The sequence below is a fragment of the Ranitomeya variabilis genome, chromosome 3 (assembly GCF_051348905.1).
Source record: "Ranitomeya variabilis isolate aRanVar5 chromosome 3, aRanVar5.hap1, whole genome shotgun sequence".
Classification (NCBI taxonomy): Eukaryota; Metazoa; Chordata; class Amphibia; order Anura; family Dendrobatidae; genus Ranitomeya; species Ranitomeya variabilis.
In genome coordinates this window covers 229,047,505-229,065,919 of record NC_135234.1, presented here as the reverse complement: position 1 = coordinate 229,065,919, position 18,415 = coordinate 229,047,505, and the positions used below count along the sequence as shown (strand labels likewise).

General features: G+C 45.6%; 1 protein-coding gene across 1 annotated transcript in view; it reads left to right on the top strand.

Annotated features, from left to right (window-relative positions):
- The window catches only part of TBC1D22B (TBC1 domain family member 22B), a 62,804-nt gene that overhangs the window by 17,042 nt on the left and 27,347 nt on the right, over positions 1-18,415 (top strand). Inside the window, exons 5-8 of the mRNA XM_077295212.1 lie at positions 491-561; positions 5,631-5,759; positions 6,199-6,264; positions 7,304-7,418. Of these exons, the coding sequence (XP_077151327.1) occupies positions 491-561; positions 5,631-5,759; positions 6,199-6,264; positions 7,304-7,418 (381 nt within the window). The remainder of the gene's footprint in view (positions 1-490; positions 562-5,630; positions 5,760-6,198; positions 6,265-7,303; positions 7,419-18,415) is intronic.

Genomic DNA, 18,415 nt, shown 5'->3' with positions numbered 1-18,415 from the left:
TGAGCTCACTGACGCAATCTCGGTTAACTCATTCCGTAGCCAGCAATAAACAGTGCAACACAAAAACGCATTTGCCATTTGCATTTTTTTAAACTCAAAATACATGTATTAAATTGAAAAAATCCTCAAAGGTGGACAACCCCTTTAAGAGCCAAATTGTCAGTGTGTCAACCTACAACATTGACATTTCTCATGTCCCCAGATATTTTGAGATTTCATGTTCTCACATCTGCACATGGTCCTGTGATTAGAGATTTCTCATTACTGGTACATTAGGTAATAATCCGTCTGTATTTCCATTGATAATTGGACCATGATTATATTTTGCATACACTAGCACTGGCCCTCATTTCTGATTTTTCTTTAGTCTTCTCCATGTTAGATCTTTAGTACAAATACGTGCATCACTACCTGCTTTCTCTTATTCCCCAGCTTATAAGAAATGTACAGGGTGTTTGTGCTGCCATTACTGACCACATGTTTCTTCCAGATGAGCTGAGAACGTGTAGTTGGCCTGGGATTCCTCGAGACGTGCGGCCGATCACATGGAGACTGCTATCGGTAATTCTATTTCTCCTCAGTCAGATATCTGCATTTCCCTCGCATAAATGCTGAGTATATGGAATATTTCCAAAGAAACTGCTCATATAGTAATTAAAGGGCCTGATGTCTTCAGGGAAGCTATGAATTTTGACATGCCTCATTACAACAGGTGGCGCTATAGAGTTAAGTCCTCTTTTTCTCAGAAGAGGCAATTTGCATATGACATACCTCATTATGATTTACACTGACCTGTTATTTGTGCAATGTTCCCTGTAGTGCCTGGAGGATTCTTTATGCCTTTCGCAACTATATAATGTAAATGTACATCATGGGTGCAATGAGGGTTTAGGAGCATCGCTAGCTATGGAGCTGGGCCCGGCTGTGTTTATATAGCCAAGCACCTGCGTTTATCAGCAAGCAGATTGTGTCATGTGCCAGCTGCAGCCAATACTGTTTTTTTTTTTTTACTTTTACAATGGTTACCAGGGTAAATATCGGGTTACTAAGCGCGGCCCTGCGCTTAGTAACCCGATATTTACCCTGGTTACCCGGGTGCTGCAGGGGGACTTCGGCATCGTTGAAGACAGTTTCAACGATGCCGAAGTCGTTCCCCTGATCGTTGGTCGCTGGAGAGAGCGGTCTGTGTGACAGCTCCCCAGCGACCTAAACAGCGACGCTGCAGTGATCGGCTCGTTGTCTATATCGCTGCAGCGTCGCTGAGTGTGACGGTACCTTTACTAAGCGCGGCCCTGCACTTAGTAACCCGATGTTTACCCTGGTTACAAGTGAACACATCGCTGTATCGGCGTCACACACGCCGATACAGCGATGACAGCGGGTGATCAAGCGACGAAATAAAGTTCTGGACTTCTAGCTCCGACCAGCGATATCACAGCGGGATCCAGATCGCTGCTGCGTGTCAAACACAACGAGATCGCTATCCAGGACGCTGCAACGTCACGGATCGTTGTCGTTCTCGTTGCAAAGTCGTTTAGTGTGAAGGTACCTATACAGTATAGACCTTTTTTTTAACCCTGTCTATTGTTTGCTGTGGCTTAAAGGGTTAGGGTACCGTCACACAGTGCCATTTTCATCGCTACGACGGCACGATTCGTGACGTTCTAGCGATATCGTTACGATATCGTTGTGTCTGACACGCTACTGCGATCCGGATCCCCGCTGAGAATCGTACGTCGTAGCAGATCGTTTGAAACTTTCTTTCGTCGTCTAGTGTCCCGCTGTGGCGGCATGATTGCATCGTGTGACACAGGTTGTATACGATGTGCGCACAGTAACCAACGGCTTCTACATCGCAAATACGTCATGAAATTATCGCTCCAGCGCCGTGTATTGCACCGTGTGACCGCAGTATACGACGCTGGAGCGATAATCATACGACGCTGCAACGTCACGAACCGTGCCGTCGTAGCGATGAAAATGGCACTGTGTGACGGTACCCTTAGTCTCAATATGTGTCTCTCCAGTCTCCTTCCTTGCTGCTGGAGGAAGTCTACACTGCTATCACTATATTTGCATATAGAGATAATAGGGCCTTTGAACAAGCTAGGCAGTTATTAGGAAGAACTGCTCTGGAAAATGCCAATGCTTGAGGCTAGTGATTTTTCAGAACTGATAAAAGCAGCTGAGAGTGAGGGATGTGAACAGCTAAAGGTACCGTCACACTAAGCGACGCTGCAGCGATAGCGACAGCGATGCCGATCGCTGCAGCGTCGCTGTTTGGTCGCTGGAGAGCTGTCACACAGACCGCTCTCCAGCGACCAACGATGCCGAGGCCCCCGGGTAACCAGGGTAAACATCGGGTTGCTAAGCGCAGGGCCGCGCTTAGTAACCCGATGTTTACCCTGGTTACCAGCGTAAAAGTTAAAAAAACAAACAGTACATACTCACCAGCGCGTCCCCCAGCCTCTGCTTCCTGACGCTGACTGAGCTCCGGCCCTAACAGCACAGCGGTGACGTCACCGCTGTGCTTTCACTTTCAGTTTAGGGCCGGCGCTCAGTCAGTGTCAGGAAGCAGAGGCTGGGGGACGCGCAGGTGAGCATGTACTGTTTGTTTTTTTACATTTTACGCTGGTAACCAGGGTAAACATCGGGTTACTAAGCGCGGCCCTGCGCTTAGTAACCCGATGTTTACCCTGGTTACCAGTGTAAAATATCGCTGGTATGGTTGCTTTTGCTGTCAAACACGGCGATACACGGCGACCTAGCGACCAAATAATGTGCAGACCTTCTAGCAGCGACCAGCAATTTCACAGCGGGATTCTGATCGCTGCTGCGTGTCAAATACAGCGATATCGCTCCCTAGGACGCTGCAACGTCACAGATCGCTGGCGACGTTGCTTAGTGTGACGGTACCTTAAGGCTACGTTCACATTTGCGTTGTGTGCTGCAGCGTCGCCGCATGCGTCATGCGCCCCTATATTTAACATGGGGGTGCATGGACATGCGTTGTGTTGCGTTTTGTGATGCATGCGTCTTTTTGGGCGCACGCGTCAGGGCGCAGAGGACGCAGCAAGTTGCATTTTTTTTGCGTCCAAAATCATGCAAAAAAAGGACGCATGCCTCACAAAACAATGCGTTTTGCATGCGTTGTGCGTTGCGTCGCCGATGCGTCGCCGACGCAACACACAACAACGCAAATGTGAACGTAGCCTTACTCCTGTATAGAAATCAGTGGACTGGAGAGAAGTGGCTTGGATCTCAGGAGTTAAGTCCTCAGCCTGAAATGAATCTACTGTTATAGTTGGCCATGCTTTGGTGGCAGATCTCATTGCCAACAAGCTTTACAGTATGTAAAATAATTGCGCTCATAGCATATGTCCCTGCTACCTTAGCTGTTATATTACTTCAAGACCATTCATGTAAAAATCCCACTTCGGGAACTGAAATCTCTGCAAACTAGCATCCTCGACTTCATATGGAACACTAGGCATCACAGAATACCAAAGTGAGTGATGCTGTCGGGATAGTCACAGGAAGGCCTTGCTGTCACAGATTTGGAAAAATACTACTGAGTCATCCACCTTAGATGAATTCCCTCTTGGACGACCTAGTTTGTTTTCTCTAGATGGGTTGAAATTTAAGAAATTGTAACTGGCTCTAGTATAAACTATTGCTCTGTTATGGCATCTCCCTCCCCTTAAGACCCATTTTGCCCTTGTCCAATGTACTTTATGAGAAACTTGTGGAGTGCTTCTCAAACATGCTTCCCATTAGCCTCTAACCGATCCTTTACTACCAAGTGATCCCAGAATGGTCAGGCCCTGGTCCTCCATAGGAATTTTCAGAATAGTGTACATGGTTAATACCCTCGCCCTTGAACTAAACTCCTATGGGGATTGGTCAGTTAAGAAAATTACACCTTGGGTAATATTTCCATTCCCAACAAGTCTACCACTATTCACTATTCATACCCTGGGCTGCCAGAAAGTCTTAACACCCCAACTCCCTTTGAGAGACTTCTCCAGCAGGGCCTCTCCCCAGCAATATATGGGACAGAGCAGATAAATCCTCTGTATGTACCACCTACAAAGAAATTCAGTTCAAGCCACTCATGCATGGGCACTATACCACGGCTCTCCTCTTCACTTCCTAAACCTGTGCCACCCACCTGCTGGAGGCTCTTAGCGCACACTGGCTCCCTCATTCATAGCTTCTGTGAATGTAGCCTTATTACCCAATTGGAGTATTGTGGGGTAGTTGGTGGGGGGCCTCTGCTCTGTTTACCTTTCTCTGGACTCCCTAAATTACTATTCTAAAGCTTCCCCCCAGGTAGCTGGGAAAGCTGTCAGCCAGGCTGTTTTTTTACATTTGTACAGCCTCTGATAGCAAGAGCCTGGAAACAAACAGCTCCCCCATCTCATCTAGATATATATGGGTTACTAAAGGAAGTCCTCTAACTGAAGCGCCTATCGGCTTCACTCAGCAACACCCTGGACAAATTTCTGCAGGTCTGGGACCCCATGAATGTTTATCACTCCACAACCGACTTGCCAGTAGCCTGTTGAAGTCCCGACCATAATATCTCCCTCCTTGATCCCTTTTGTCCTAACCATCCCCACATTTTCCCCTTGTTTTGTGGAATGTACCTCTTTCCTCTCCGGGAGTGGCTAGTGCCTGAACCTCGTCCCCTGCTTCGGGAGTGGACAGTTCCTGAACCCTGTCTCCTGGTCCCAGAGTGGCCAGTGCCCAGGTACGGACTGGGGCTGAAATTCAGCCCTGGCATTTGAAATCACACAGGCCCATGTTGTCCTCGTCCCCATGTACCAGATGGGATATATTACTAATATTACCCTGGATGGCGGAAAGGAAGATTTTCTACAAGACCAATATTTCTAATGGTACCCGTGGCCTGGTGGGGTAAGTGATGGAGTCAGCAACTTTGTGCTCCATCACAACTCTTACCAGTATGGGTGTCTTGAGAACACCGATTCTGTTAACAGCGTAGCAGTCAAGGCAGCCCATGACCAGACAGGCCCTTCTGGCATTTGCCAGATGGCCAGTCCGGCCCTGCCAGAGCCTGAGCCCTTTCCCAGAGCTGCCAGAGCTTAAACATTGTCAGCTGGTCCTGGAGTGGCCAGTCCTGTTCCCAAAGTCCACTGGTCCCTGTTAGGCCAGTGCATGAGTACTATTCCCCAGTCCATGAGTGGCCTAACCCTGACTCTGAATCCTACACCGGCGAGTCTGAACTAGCCCTAAATCAGTGTCAGCGTGCCTGACCCCTGGGATCAGCAGCTGCAGTACCGGACTCTGTCCAGGAGTGGTACCTGGCGGCTACCTGCCTCACAAGCCTGGCCTCCCCACTGGAGGCTCCAGTGAACACCAACGTAGCCACTTAGTTATGCCCCTTCCTGGGTAGGACCGTCCCTGTGGCATAGTGGATCCACAAATCCTAACAGTCTGCTCGGCCCAGCCATGACCACAATGTAATAACATGAGCATATCCCTTTAATAGAACACTAGCGTTTTCTTTCAGGTAAAGCGAACAACTGATTTAGCACACAGCACTTGTCATGTTTGTCTTTTTGTATAAGTAGCGGCTGGAGTTATGATGTTTTTTTCCTCCCTAGGGTTATCTTCCTGCCAATAAAGACAGACGCCAAATGACACTTGAAAGAAAGCGTGCAGAATATTTTGGTTTTATTGAACAGTATTATGATTCCCGGAATGAAGAGCATCATCAAGACACTTATCGACAGGTACGAATTGTTAATTCAACTCTCTTACGTCCTTTCATAGTATCCCAGTCTTCTTGCCATCTCTGCCCCCACATTTCTTATACATGCTGCGTACAGACAGTGCAGAAGTGTGTCTGCGCAATAGGCTGTAAGGTTGTCTTGAGTCTTTCTTTTTCTAAATGCGCTGATGACGTCTGGCTGACCCCCTGCAGAGGCAACATCAGCCTCCGTCACTTACCGAGATGAGACGAAGTTGTATGAAAACCCCATTAATTTTTTTATGTAAGATTACATGTAAGCAGATTGTGCCTAATAGCGGCATGCCCTGTTACTGGGGTCCATTGTAAAGTGTGTCTACTACACAGGGTCATGTCTGTTACCCCTTTTACATATATATGACTACCTTTTACAGTTTATTTTCTATGTTTTATATTAGTTTGCTCTTCCTTTTGTCTTGTAGATCCATATTGACATACCGCGGACTAATCCTCTAATACCATTGTTTCAGCAAGCGTTAGTACAAGAAGTGAGTGTTAGCTACTGTTATTATATTTATATATTTCACACACTGGTTTTGGCTTTCACAAACTAAAGGCACACGTTTTCTGTGACAAGTCACTTAAAGCACCACACTGTTTTTTTTTTTTACCCACCATTGGAGTATTATCACGAATGCATTTTCCCTGCCCCTAGTTATATTCTTACCAGTCCCAGTCTTTGGCTTTTCCGGCGCCACTTCGGTCTGGATCTACCACCTTGTGACTGACCGGAAGTCAGAGGTCACAGTCAAAAGCTCTCAGTGTAACTCTATGGGGGGGCTCGTTCTGGCTCTCATAGACTTACACTGAGTTGTAACTTCGGGGTTGCCCAGCAAACATTAGCATGGCGCCAATACAGAAGAAGACAGTGACTGAGAAGTATTTTACTACCGGCAGGGAAAATACACTATTGGTACCACTGAGGGTGAAATAGAAACACTAGAGTGGTGCTTTAAAGTTCAGATCCATTTTTATGGAAAGATTATAGTGAAAGAGCATTTCTTCACCATCTTTGTCCTTGGCAGCTCGTTCAGTGTATACAGGACCCCCCTGCAAGAACTATGGCAGTCTTTGCGCACTGAGCAATCTATTACAGATGACTCCGTGCACATCATTGAGCGTGGTGTTTTTGTGTAAAAAGGCTCTTAAACAACCAATCGGCGATCGTTTAGTGCCGCCTGTCAGTTTATGCTAACACACCCTAAGGCTGGACACATAAGAGACCTGTTAGCAATTTTTTTTGGCCAACAGCCATCTCCCCCTACTCCTGCAATCTTGCACACTGCTATTGATGATGTAAACGTCTACATCTATGCACGTCAAGAAGATTTTCTGCCAAAAATAATGACAAAAACCTATAGCTATTAGATATTATTGGAACAATGACTACCTTTAGGAGGAGCTGTGGGGCCCTACATAAGTGCAATTAGCAGGAAATTGTCTATCACGCACTGTATTTGTGCTCATTGGTGTATGTTTGTGCTCCCAAAGTAACCTTTGCATTTTTATGTCTTCTGCTCATAACAGATTTTTGAGAGAATCTTGTTTATCTGGGCCATCCGGCACCCTGCAAGTGGATATGTCCAGGGTATCAATGATCTGGTCACTCCGTTCTTCGTGGTGTTTTTGACTGAACATGTTGGTGAGGGTGCACTGATTATCCTTCACGCTGTGTTCCAATGTATGTTTTGTCTTAAAGGGATATTCCCAAGTTTGCAACGTATGTCCTATTTTTTGGAAAGACAACATCTTCCCGATCGTTGGGGGAGACCGCAACGGCTGAGGCCCCCACTGATATTCAGAACCAGAGCTTTGAATACTTTCGGCTACATGAAGCGGAGGTCGATCATGCACACTGCTATTAGATGCACACTTAATGGGATCGCCAGAGATAGCGAGCGCTACTCTTGGTTGGTCTTCGGCACTACCATCAGAGTGAATCTCCATGGCAGTGCTCGTCAGCGGCCTCTGCTCCATTCTTCTGGATTCTTCTAAGCCCCGATTCTCATGATCGGTGGGAGCCCCAGCGAAGATGAGGGTATTCCCTATCCCTCGGGTAGGGGCTCATTTTTAAACTTGATACTGCTTTCCGCTTATGCTTTCAAATGAACTTATGGGAATCTATTGTACGAGTCTGAAATCTGTGCTTAGACGATCACTACTTTATAAGGATTTTTATTTGTTTGGTAAAATGTGTAATGCTCAATTACTAACCTGTAAAGCTGCTTTTATGTATACTTTTTTATATATGTTTGTATAAAGCGTTAGTAAAACATTCTTGTTTTAGAGCACCACTCCAGCTTTTTTTTTTTTTTTTTTTACTCCAGCACTGGAGTGGTGCTACCAATGTAAGTTCCCTGACCCTATTATTATAATTACCAGCCGCCGTCTTCAGCTTTTTCTGGTGCTACTTCTGTCCCGCACCACCATCTTGTGACCACAGCTTCTGACTGACCGGAAGTCACAGGTAACGGTCACAAGCTCTCTGTGTAAGTCTACGGAACCCACGTTCTGGATGTCTTCTGGCTCCCATAGACTTATATTGAGCAGTGACTTCTGGTTCACCTAGAAAACACTGGAGCAATCCTGCCGGTCACCACCTGCTGAGAGCGACATGATCGGCGCCAATAATAGTTGAAGACCGCGGCTGGTAAATATAAGTCTAGGGGCAGGGAACTCAGATTAGTAGCTACTCCAGCGCTGCAATAATTTCAATCGCTGGGTTGGTGCTATAAGTCCTGTAGAAAAACTTTTACCAAAAAATAACTGCTAACCCCTTTAAAAATGCTACAAAATGCATTATATTTATGTGTCATTTATGTGTTGATATATACTTTAACCCCTTCCCGACCTTTGACGCATACGCTGCGTCATGAAAGTCTGTGCCTTCCCGACCTATGACGCAGCGTATGCGTCATGGAGGGATCGCGTCCCTGCAGATCGGGTGAAGGGGTTAACTCCCATTTTACCCGATCTGCAGAGACAGGGGGAGTGGTGCTTCAGCCCAGGGGGGGTGGCTTCACCCCCCCGTGGCTACGATCGCTCTGATTGGCTGTTGAAAGTGAAACTGCCAATCAGAGCGATTTGTAATATTTCACCTAAAAAACAGGTGAAATATTACAATCCAGCCATGGCCGATGCTGCAATATCATCGGCCATGGCTGGAAAACCTGAAGTGACCACCCCCCACCCCACCGATCGCCCCCCCAGTGCTCCGGTGCGTGGTCCGGTCCCCTCCGTCCTGTGCTCCGCTGCCCCGTGCTCCTGCCCGCTCCCCCGTCCTGCTGTCCGCTCCCCCCGTCCTCCGATCACCCCCCCTGTGCTCATATCCACCCCCCCACCACCCCTTCATACTTACCGATCCTCCCGGTGTCCGGCCGTCTCCTCGCTGGGCGCCGCCATCTTCCAAAATGGCGGGCGCATGCTCAGTACGCCCGCCGGCCGGCAGATTCCTTACAGGTACATTTTGATCGCTGTGGTAGGTTCTACCACAGCGATCAAAATAAAAAAAATAATAAATAAACCCCCCCCCTTTATCACCCCCATAGATAGGGACAATAATAAAATAAAGAAAATATATATATTTTTTTTTTCCACTAGGGTTAGGGTTAGAACTAGGGTTAGGGTTAGAACTAGGGTTAGGGTTACGGGTAGGGTTAGGATTATGGCATGTGCGGATTTGGCAGCGGATCGGCCGCGGATCCGCAGCGGATCGGCCGCGGATCCGCAGCGGATCCGCAGCGCATCGGCCGCGGATCCGCAGCGGATCGGCCGCGGATCCGCAGCGGATCGGCCGCGGATCCGCAGCGGATCGGCCGCGGATCCGCAGCGGATCGGCCGCGGATCCGCAGCAGATCGGCCGCGGATCCGCAGCGGATCGGCCGCGGATCCGCAGCGGATCGGCCGCGGATCTGCAGCGGATCGGCCGCGGATCCGCAGCGGATCCGCCGCGGACCCGCAGCGGATTGGCCGCTGCTCCGCAGCGGATTGGCCGCTGCGAATTCGTAGCAGTTTTCCATCAGGTTTACAGTACCGTGTACACCTATGGAAAACCAAATCCGCTGTGCCCATAATGCGGAAAATTCCATGCAGAAACGCTGCGTTGTATTTTCCACAGCATGTCAATTCTTTGTGCGGATTCCGCAGCGTTTTACACCTGTTCCTCAATAGGAATCCGCAGGTGAAATCCGCACAAAAAAACACTGGAAATCTGCTGTAAATCCGCAGGTAAAACGCAGTGCCTTTTACTTGCAGATTTTTCAAAAGTCGTGCGGAAAAATCTCACACGAATCCGCTACGTGGGCACATACCCTTAGGGTTATGTTGTGAAATTGGATTCTGGGCTCCCCCGGTGGCCACTTGTGGAATTGAACTTGTGTGCAACATCCCCTCTGTTCACCTGCTCCTATCAGGATGTGGGAGTCGCTATATAACCTTGCTCCTCTGTCAGTTTCTTGCCGGTCATCAATGTAATCAGAAGCCTTCTGTGCTTGTTCCTGCTACTAGACAACTCCCAGCTAAGTTGGACTTTTGTCCTTTTGTGTTTTTGCATTTTGTTCCTGTTCACAGCTGCTGTTTCGTTACTGTGTCTGGAAAGCTCTTGTGATCGGAAATTGCCACTCTGGTGTTATGAGTTAATGCTAGAGTCTTAAAGGAATTTCTGGATGGTGTTTTGATAGGGTTTTCTGCTGACCATGAAAGTGTCCTTTCTGTCTTCCTGCTATCTAGAAAGCGGACCTCGATTTTGCTAAACCTATTTTCATACTACGTTTGTCATTTCATCTAAAATCACCGCCAATATATGTGGGGGCCTCTGTCTGCCTTTTGGGAAAATTTCTCTAGAGGTGAGCCAGGACTGTCTTTTCCTCTGCTAGGATTAGGTAGTTCTCCGGCTGGCGCTGGGCATCTAGGGTTAAAAAACGTAGGCATGCTACCCGGCCACTTCTAGTTGTGCGGCAGGTTTAGTTCATGGTCAGTATAGTTTCCATCTTCCAAGAGCTAGTTCTCATATATGCTGGGCTATGTTCTCTCGCCATTGAGAATCATGACAGTAGGAATTCTAGGCTCAGACATAGGAACTGTCATGATTCTCAATGGCGAGAGAACATAGCCCAGCATATATGAGAACTAGCTCTTGGAAGATGGAAACTATACTGACCATGAACTAAACCTGCCGCACAACTAGAAGTGGCCGGGTAGCATGCCTACGTTTTTTAACCCTAGATGCCCAGCGCCAGCCGGAGAACTACCTAATCCTAGCAGAGGAAAAGACAGTCCTGGCTCACCTCTAGAGAAATTTTCCCAAAAGGCAGACAGAGGCCCCCACATATATTGGCGGTGATTTTAGATGAAATGACAAACGTAGTATGAAAATAGGTTTAGCAAAATCGAGGTCCGCTTTCTAGATAGCAGGAAGACAGAAAGGACACTTTCATGGTCAGCAGAAAACCCTATCAAAACACCATCCAGAAATTCCTTTAAGACTCTAGCATTAACTCATAACACCAGAGTGGCAATTTCCGATCACAAGAGCTTTCCAGACACAGTAACGAAACAGCAGCTGTGAACAGGAACAAAATGCAAAAACACAAAAGGACAAAAGTCCAACTTAGCTGGGAGTTGTCTAGTAGCAGGAACAAGCACAGAAGGCTTCTGATTACATTGATGACCGGCAAGAAACTGACAGAGGAGCAAGGTTATATAGCGACTCCCACATCCTGATAGGAGCAGGTGAACAGAGGGGATGATGCACACAAGTTCAATTCCACAAGTGGCCACCGGGGGAGCCCAGAATCCAATTTCACAACAGGGTTAGGGTTGGAATTAGGGCTAGGGTTGGAATTAGGGTTACGGGTGTGTTGGGGTTAGGGTTGTGGTTAGGGGTGTGTTGGGGTTAGGGTTGGGATTAGGGTTATGGCTACAGTTGGGATTAGGGTTAGGGGTGTGTTGGGGTTAGTGTTGAAGTTAGAAATGAGGGGTTTCCACTGTTTAGGCACATCAGGGGTCTCCAAACGCAACATGGCGCCACCATTGATTCCAGCCAATCTTGCATTCAAAAAGTCAAATGGTGCTCCCTCCCTTCCAAGCCCCGACGTGTGCCCAAACAGTGGTTTACCCCCACATTTGGGGTACCAGCGTACTCAGGACAAACTGGGCAACAACTGTTGGGGTCCAATTTCTCCTGTTACCCTTGCAAAAATAAAAAATTACTTGCTAAGACATAATTTTTGAGGAAAGAAGAATGATTTTTTATTTTCACGGCTCTGCGTTGTAAACTTCTGTGAAGCACTTGGCGGTTGAACGTGCTCATCACACATCTAGATAAGTTCCTTGGGGGGTCTAGTTTCCAAAATGGGGTCACTTGTGGGGTGTTTCTACTGTTTAGGCACATCAGGGGCTCTGCAAATGCAACGTGACGCCAGCAGACCATTCCATCAAAGTCTGCATTCCAAAACGTCACTACTTCCCTTCCGAACCCCGACGTGTGCCAAAACAGTGGTTTACCCCCACATATGGGGTATCAGCGTACTCAGGAGAAACTGGACAACAACTTTTGGGGTCCAATTTCTCCTGTTACCCTTGCAAAAATAAAAAATTCTGGGCTAAAAAAATATTTTTGAGGAAAGGAAACACATTTATTATTTTCACGGCTCTGCGTTATAAACTTCTGCGAAGCACTTGGGGGTTCAAAGTGCTCACCACACATCTAGATTAGTTCCTTGGGGGGTCTAGTTTCCAAAATGGAGTCACTTGTGGGGAGTTCCTACTGTTTAGGCACATCAGGGGCTCTGCAAATGCAACGTGACGCCCGCAGAGCATTCCATCAAAGTCTGCATTCCAAAACGTCACTACTTCCCTTCCGAGCCCCGGCATGTGCCCAAACAGTGGTTTACCCCCACATATGGGGTATCAGCGTACTCAGGAGAAACTGGACAACAACTTTTGGGGTCCAATTTCTCCTGTTACCCTTGCAAAAATAAAAAATTCTGGGCTAACAAAATATTTTTGAGGAAAGGAAACACATTTATTATTTTCACGGCTCTGCGTTATAAACTTCTGCGAAGCACTTGGGGGTTCAAAGTGCTCACCACACATCTAGATTAGTTCCTTGGGGGGTCTAGTTTCCAAAATGGAGTCACTTGTGGGGAGTTCCTACTGTTTAGGCACATCAGGGGCTCTGCAAATGCAACGTGACGCCCGCAGAGCATTCCATCAAAGTCTGCATTCCAAAACGTCACTACTTCCCTTCCGAGCCCCGGCATGTGCCCAAACAGTGGTTTACCCCCACATATGGGGTATCAGCGTACTCAGGAGAAACTGGACAACAACTTTTGGGGTCCAATTTCTCCTGTTACCCTTGCAAAAATAAAAAATTCTGGGCTAAAAAAATATTTTTGAGGAAAGGAAACACATTTATTATTTTCACGGCTCTGCGTTATAAACTTCTGCGAAGCACTTGGGGGTTCAAAGTGCTCACCACACATCTAGATTAGTTCCTTGGGAGGTCTAGTTTCCAAAATGGGGTCACTTGTTAGGGAGCTCCAATGTTTAGGCACACAGGGGCTCTCCAAACGTGACATGGTGTCCGCTAATGATTGGAGCTAATTTTCCATTCAAAAAGCCAAATGGCGTGCCTTCCCTTCCGAGCCCTGCCGTGTGCCCAAACAGTGGTTTACCCCCACATATGGGGTATCATCGTACTCAGGACAAACTGGACAACAACATTTGGGGTCCAATTTCTCCTATTACCCTTGGAAAATTAAAAAATCCTGGGCTAAAAATCATTTTTGAGGAAAGAAAAATTATTTTTTATTTTCACGGCTCTGCGTTATAAACTTCTGTGAAGCATCTGGGGGTTATAAGTGCTCACTATGCATCTAGATAAGTTCCTTGGGGGGTCTAGTTTCCAAAATGGGGTCACGTGTAGGGGAGCTCCAATGTTTAGGCACACAGGGGCTCTCCTAACGCGACATGGTGTTCGCTAACGATTGGAGCTAATTTTCCATTCAAAAAGTCAAATGGCACGCCTCCCCTTCCGAGCCTTGCCGTGCACCCAAACAGTGGTTTACCCCCACATATGAGGTATCAACATACTCAGCAGAAATTGCCCAACAAATTTTAGGATCCATTTTATCCTGTTGCCCATGTGAAAATGAAAAAATTGAGGCTAAAAGAAATTTTGTGTGAAAAAAAAGTACTTTTTCATTTTTACGGATCAATTTGTGAAGCACCTGAGAGTTTAAAGTGCTCACTATGCTTCTAGATAAGTTCCTTGGGGGGTCTACTTTCCAAAATGGGGTCACTTGTGGGAGCGCTCCAATGTTTAAGCACACGGGGGCTCTCCAAACGTGACATGGTCTCTGCTAGCGATGGAGATCATTTTTCATTCAAAAAGTCAAATGGCGCTCCTTCCCTTCCGAGCCTTACCATGTGCCCAAACAGTGGTTTACCCCCACATGTGAGGTATCAGTGTACTCAGGAGAAATTGTCCAACAAATTTTAGGATCCATTTTATCCTGTTGCCCATGTGAAAATGAAAAAATTGAGGCTAAAAGAAATTTTGTGTGAAAAAAAAGTACTTTTTCATTTTTACGGATCAATTTGTGAAGCACCTGAGAGTTTAAAGTGCTCACTATGCTTCTAGATAAGTTCCTTGGGGGGTCTACTTTCCAAAATGGGGTCACTTGTGGGAGCGCTCCAATGTTTAAGCACACGGGGGCTCTCCAAACGTGACATGGTCTCTGCTAGCGATGGAGATCATTTTTCATTCAAAAAGTCAAATGGCGCTCCTTCCCTTCCGAGCCTTACCATGTGCCCAAACAGTGGTTTACCCCCACATGTGAGGTATCAGTGTACTCAGGAGAAATTGTCCAACAAATTTTAGGATCCATTTTATCCTGTTGCCCATGTGAAAATGAAAAAATTGAGGCTAAAATAATTTTTTTGTGAAAAAAAAGTACTGTTTCATTTTTACGGATCAATTTGTGAAGCACCTAGGGGTTTAAAGTGCTCACTATGCTTCTAGATAAGTTCCTTGAGGGGTCTAGTTTCCAAAATGGGGTCACTTGTGGGGGAGCTCCAATGTTTAGGCACACGGGGGCTCTCCAAACGCGACATGGTGTCCGCTAAAGATTGGAGCCAATTTTTCATTCAAAAAGTCAAATGGCGCTCCTTTCCTTCCAAGCCCTGCCGTATGCCCAAACAGTGGTTTACCCCCACATATGAGGTATCAGCGTACTCAGGACAAATTGGACAACATCGTTCGTGGTCCAGTTTTTCCTTTTACCCTTGGGAAAATAAAAAAATTGTTGCTAAAATATCATTTTTGTGACTAAAAAGTTAAATGTTCATTTTTTCCTTCCATGTTGCTTCTGCTGCTGTGAAACACCTGAAGGGTTAATAAACTTCTTGAATGTGGTTTTGAGCACCTTGAGGGGTGCAGTTTTTAGAATGGTGTCACTTTGGGGTATTTTCAGCCATATAGAACCCTCAAACTGACTTCAAATGTGAGGTGGTCCCTAAAAAAAATGGTTTTGTAAATTTTGTTGTAAAAATGAGAAATCACTGGTCAAATTTTAACCCTTATAACTTCCTAGCAAAAAAAAAATTTGTTTCCAAAATTGTGCTGATGTAAAGTAGACATGTGAGAAATGTTATTTATTAACTGTTTTGTGTCACATACCTCTCTGGTTTAACAGAATAAAAATTAAAAATGTGAAAATTGCGAAATTTTCAAAATTTTCGCCAAATTTCCGTTTTTTTCACAAATAAACTCAGAAATTATCGACCTAAATTTACCACTATCATGAAGCCCAATATGTCACGAAAAAACAATCTCAGAATCGCTAGGATCCGTTGAAGCGTTCCTGAGTTATTACCTCATAAAGGGACACTGGTCAGAATTGCAAAAAACGGCAAGGTCATTAAGGCCAAAATAGGCTGGGTCATGAAGGGGTTAAAGAATATGGACATCTTAGCAAGCTTATTTTTCTTGCTGAATTGCATGCATTTTTTGCTAAAAATCGTTTTTGCTTTGCAATTTTATTAAAAATGTTAAACCAGTTAGCTTCCACAGCCTCTATGTATCACAGTTTATTGCAGACTCCAGAATGAGATAGCAGTGAGCTTTTCTGATTAACCCCTTCATGACCTTGCCGTTTTTTGCAATTCTGACCAGTGTCCCTTTATGAGGTAATAACTCAGGAACGCTTCAACGGATCCTAGCGATTCTGAGATTGTTTTTTCGTGACATATTGGGCTTCATGTTAGTGGTAAATTTAGGTCGATAATTTCTGAGTTTATTTGTGAAAAAAATGGAAATTTGGCAAAAATTTTGAAAATTTCGCAATTTTCACATTTTGAATTTTTATTCTGTTAAACTAGAGAGTTATGTGACACAAAATAGTTAATAAATAACATTTCCCACATGTCTACTTTACATCAGCACAATTTTGGAAACAAATTTTTTTTTTGCTAGGAAGTTATAAGGGTTAAAATTTGACCAGTGATTTCTCATTTTTACAACAAAATTTACAAAACCATTTTTTTTAGGGACCACCTCACATTTGAAGTCAGTTTGAGGGTTCTATATGGCTGAAAATACCCCAAAGTGACACCATTCTAAAAACTGCACCCCTCAAGGTGCTCAAAACCACATTCAAGAAGTTTATTAACCCTTCAGGTGTTTCACAGCAGCAGAAGCAACATGGAAGTAAAAAATGAACATTTAACTTTTTAGTCACAAAAATGATCTTTTAGCGAAATTTTTTTTATTTTCCCAAGGGTAAAAGGAGAAACTGGACCACGAACGTTGTTGTCCAATTTGTTCTGAGTACGCTGATACCTCATATGTGGGGGTAAACCACTGTTTGGGCGCACGGCAGGGCTCGGAAGGGAAGGAGCGCCATTTGACTTTTTCAATGAAAAATTATCTCCATCGCTAGCAGACACCATGTCACGTTTGGAGAGCCCCTGTGTGCCTAAACATTGGGGCTCCCCCACAAGTGACCCCATTTTGGAAACTAGACCCCCCAAGGAACTTATCTAGAAGCATAGTGAGCACTTTAAACTCTCAGGTGCTTCACAAATTGATCCGTAAAAATGAAAAAGTACCTTTTTTTCACACAAAATTTCTTTTAGCCTCAATTTTTTCATTTTCACATGGGCAACAGGATAAAATGGATCCTAAAATTTGTTGGGCAATTTCTCCTGAGTACGCCGATACCTCATATGTGGGGGTAAACCACTGTTTGGGTGCACGGCAAGGCTCGAAAGGGGAGGCGTGCCATTTGACTTTTTGAATGGAAAATTAGCTCCAATCATTAGCGGACACCATGTCGCGTTTGGAGAGCCCCTGTGTGCCTAAACATTGGAGCTCCCCTACAAGTGACCCCATTTTGGAAACTAGACCCCCCAAGGAATTTATCTAGATGCATAGTGAGCACTTATAACCCCAAGGTGCTTTACAGAAGTTTATAACGCAGAGCCGTGAAAATAAGAAATAATTTTTCTTTCCTCAAAAATGATTTTTAGCCCAGAATTTTTTATTTTCCCAAGGGTAATAGGAGAAATTGGACCCCAAATGTTGTTGTCCAGTTTGTCCTGAGTACGATGATACCCCATATGTGGGGGTAAACCACTGTTTGGGCGCACCGCAGGGCTCGGAAGGGAAGGCACGCCATTTGGCTTTTTGAATGGAAAATTAGCTCCAATCATTAGCGGACACCATGTCGCGTTTGGAGAGCCCCTGTGTGCCTAAACATTGGAGCTCCCGCACAAGTGACCCCATTTTGGAAACTAGACCTCCCAAGGAACTAATCTAGATGTGTGGTGAGCACTTTGAACCCCCAAGTGCTTCACAGAAGTTTATAACGCAGAGCCATGAAAATAAAAAATAATTTTTCTTTTCTCAAAAATGATTTTTTTAGCCCACATTTTTTTATTTTCCCATTGGTAACAGGAGAAATTGGACCCCAAAAGTTGTTGTCCAGTTTCTCCTGAGTACGCTGATACCCCATATGTGGGGGTAAACCACTGTTTTGGCACACGTCGGGGTTTGGAAGGGAAGTAGTGACGTTTTAAAATGCAGACTTTGATGGAATGCTCTGCGGGCGTCAGGTTGCGTTTGCAGAGCCCCTGATGTGCTTAAACAGTAGGAACTCCCCACAAGTGACTCCATTTTGGAAACTAGACCCCCAAGGGAACTTATCTAGATGTGTGGTGAGCACTTTGAACCCCCAAGTGCTTCACAGAAGTTTATAACGCAGAGCCGTGAAATTAATAAATGTGTTTCCTTTCCTCAAAAATATTTTTTTAGCCCAGAATTTTTTATTTTTGCAAGGGTAACAGGAGAAATTTGACCCCAAAAGTTGTTTTCCAGTTTCTCCTGAGTACGCTGATACCCCATATGTGGGGGTAAACCACTGTTTGGGCACATGCCGGGGCTCGGAAGGGAAGTAGTGACGTTTTGAAATGCAGACTTTGATGGAATGGTCTGCGGGCATCATGTTACGTTTGCAGAGCCCCTGATATGCCTAAACAGTAGAAACCCCCCACAAGTGACCCCATTTTGGAAACTAGACCCCCCAAGGAACTTATCTAGATGTGTGGTGAGCACGTTCAACCCCCAAGTGCTTCACA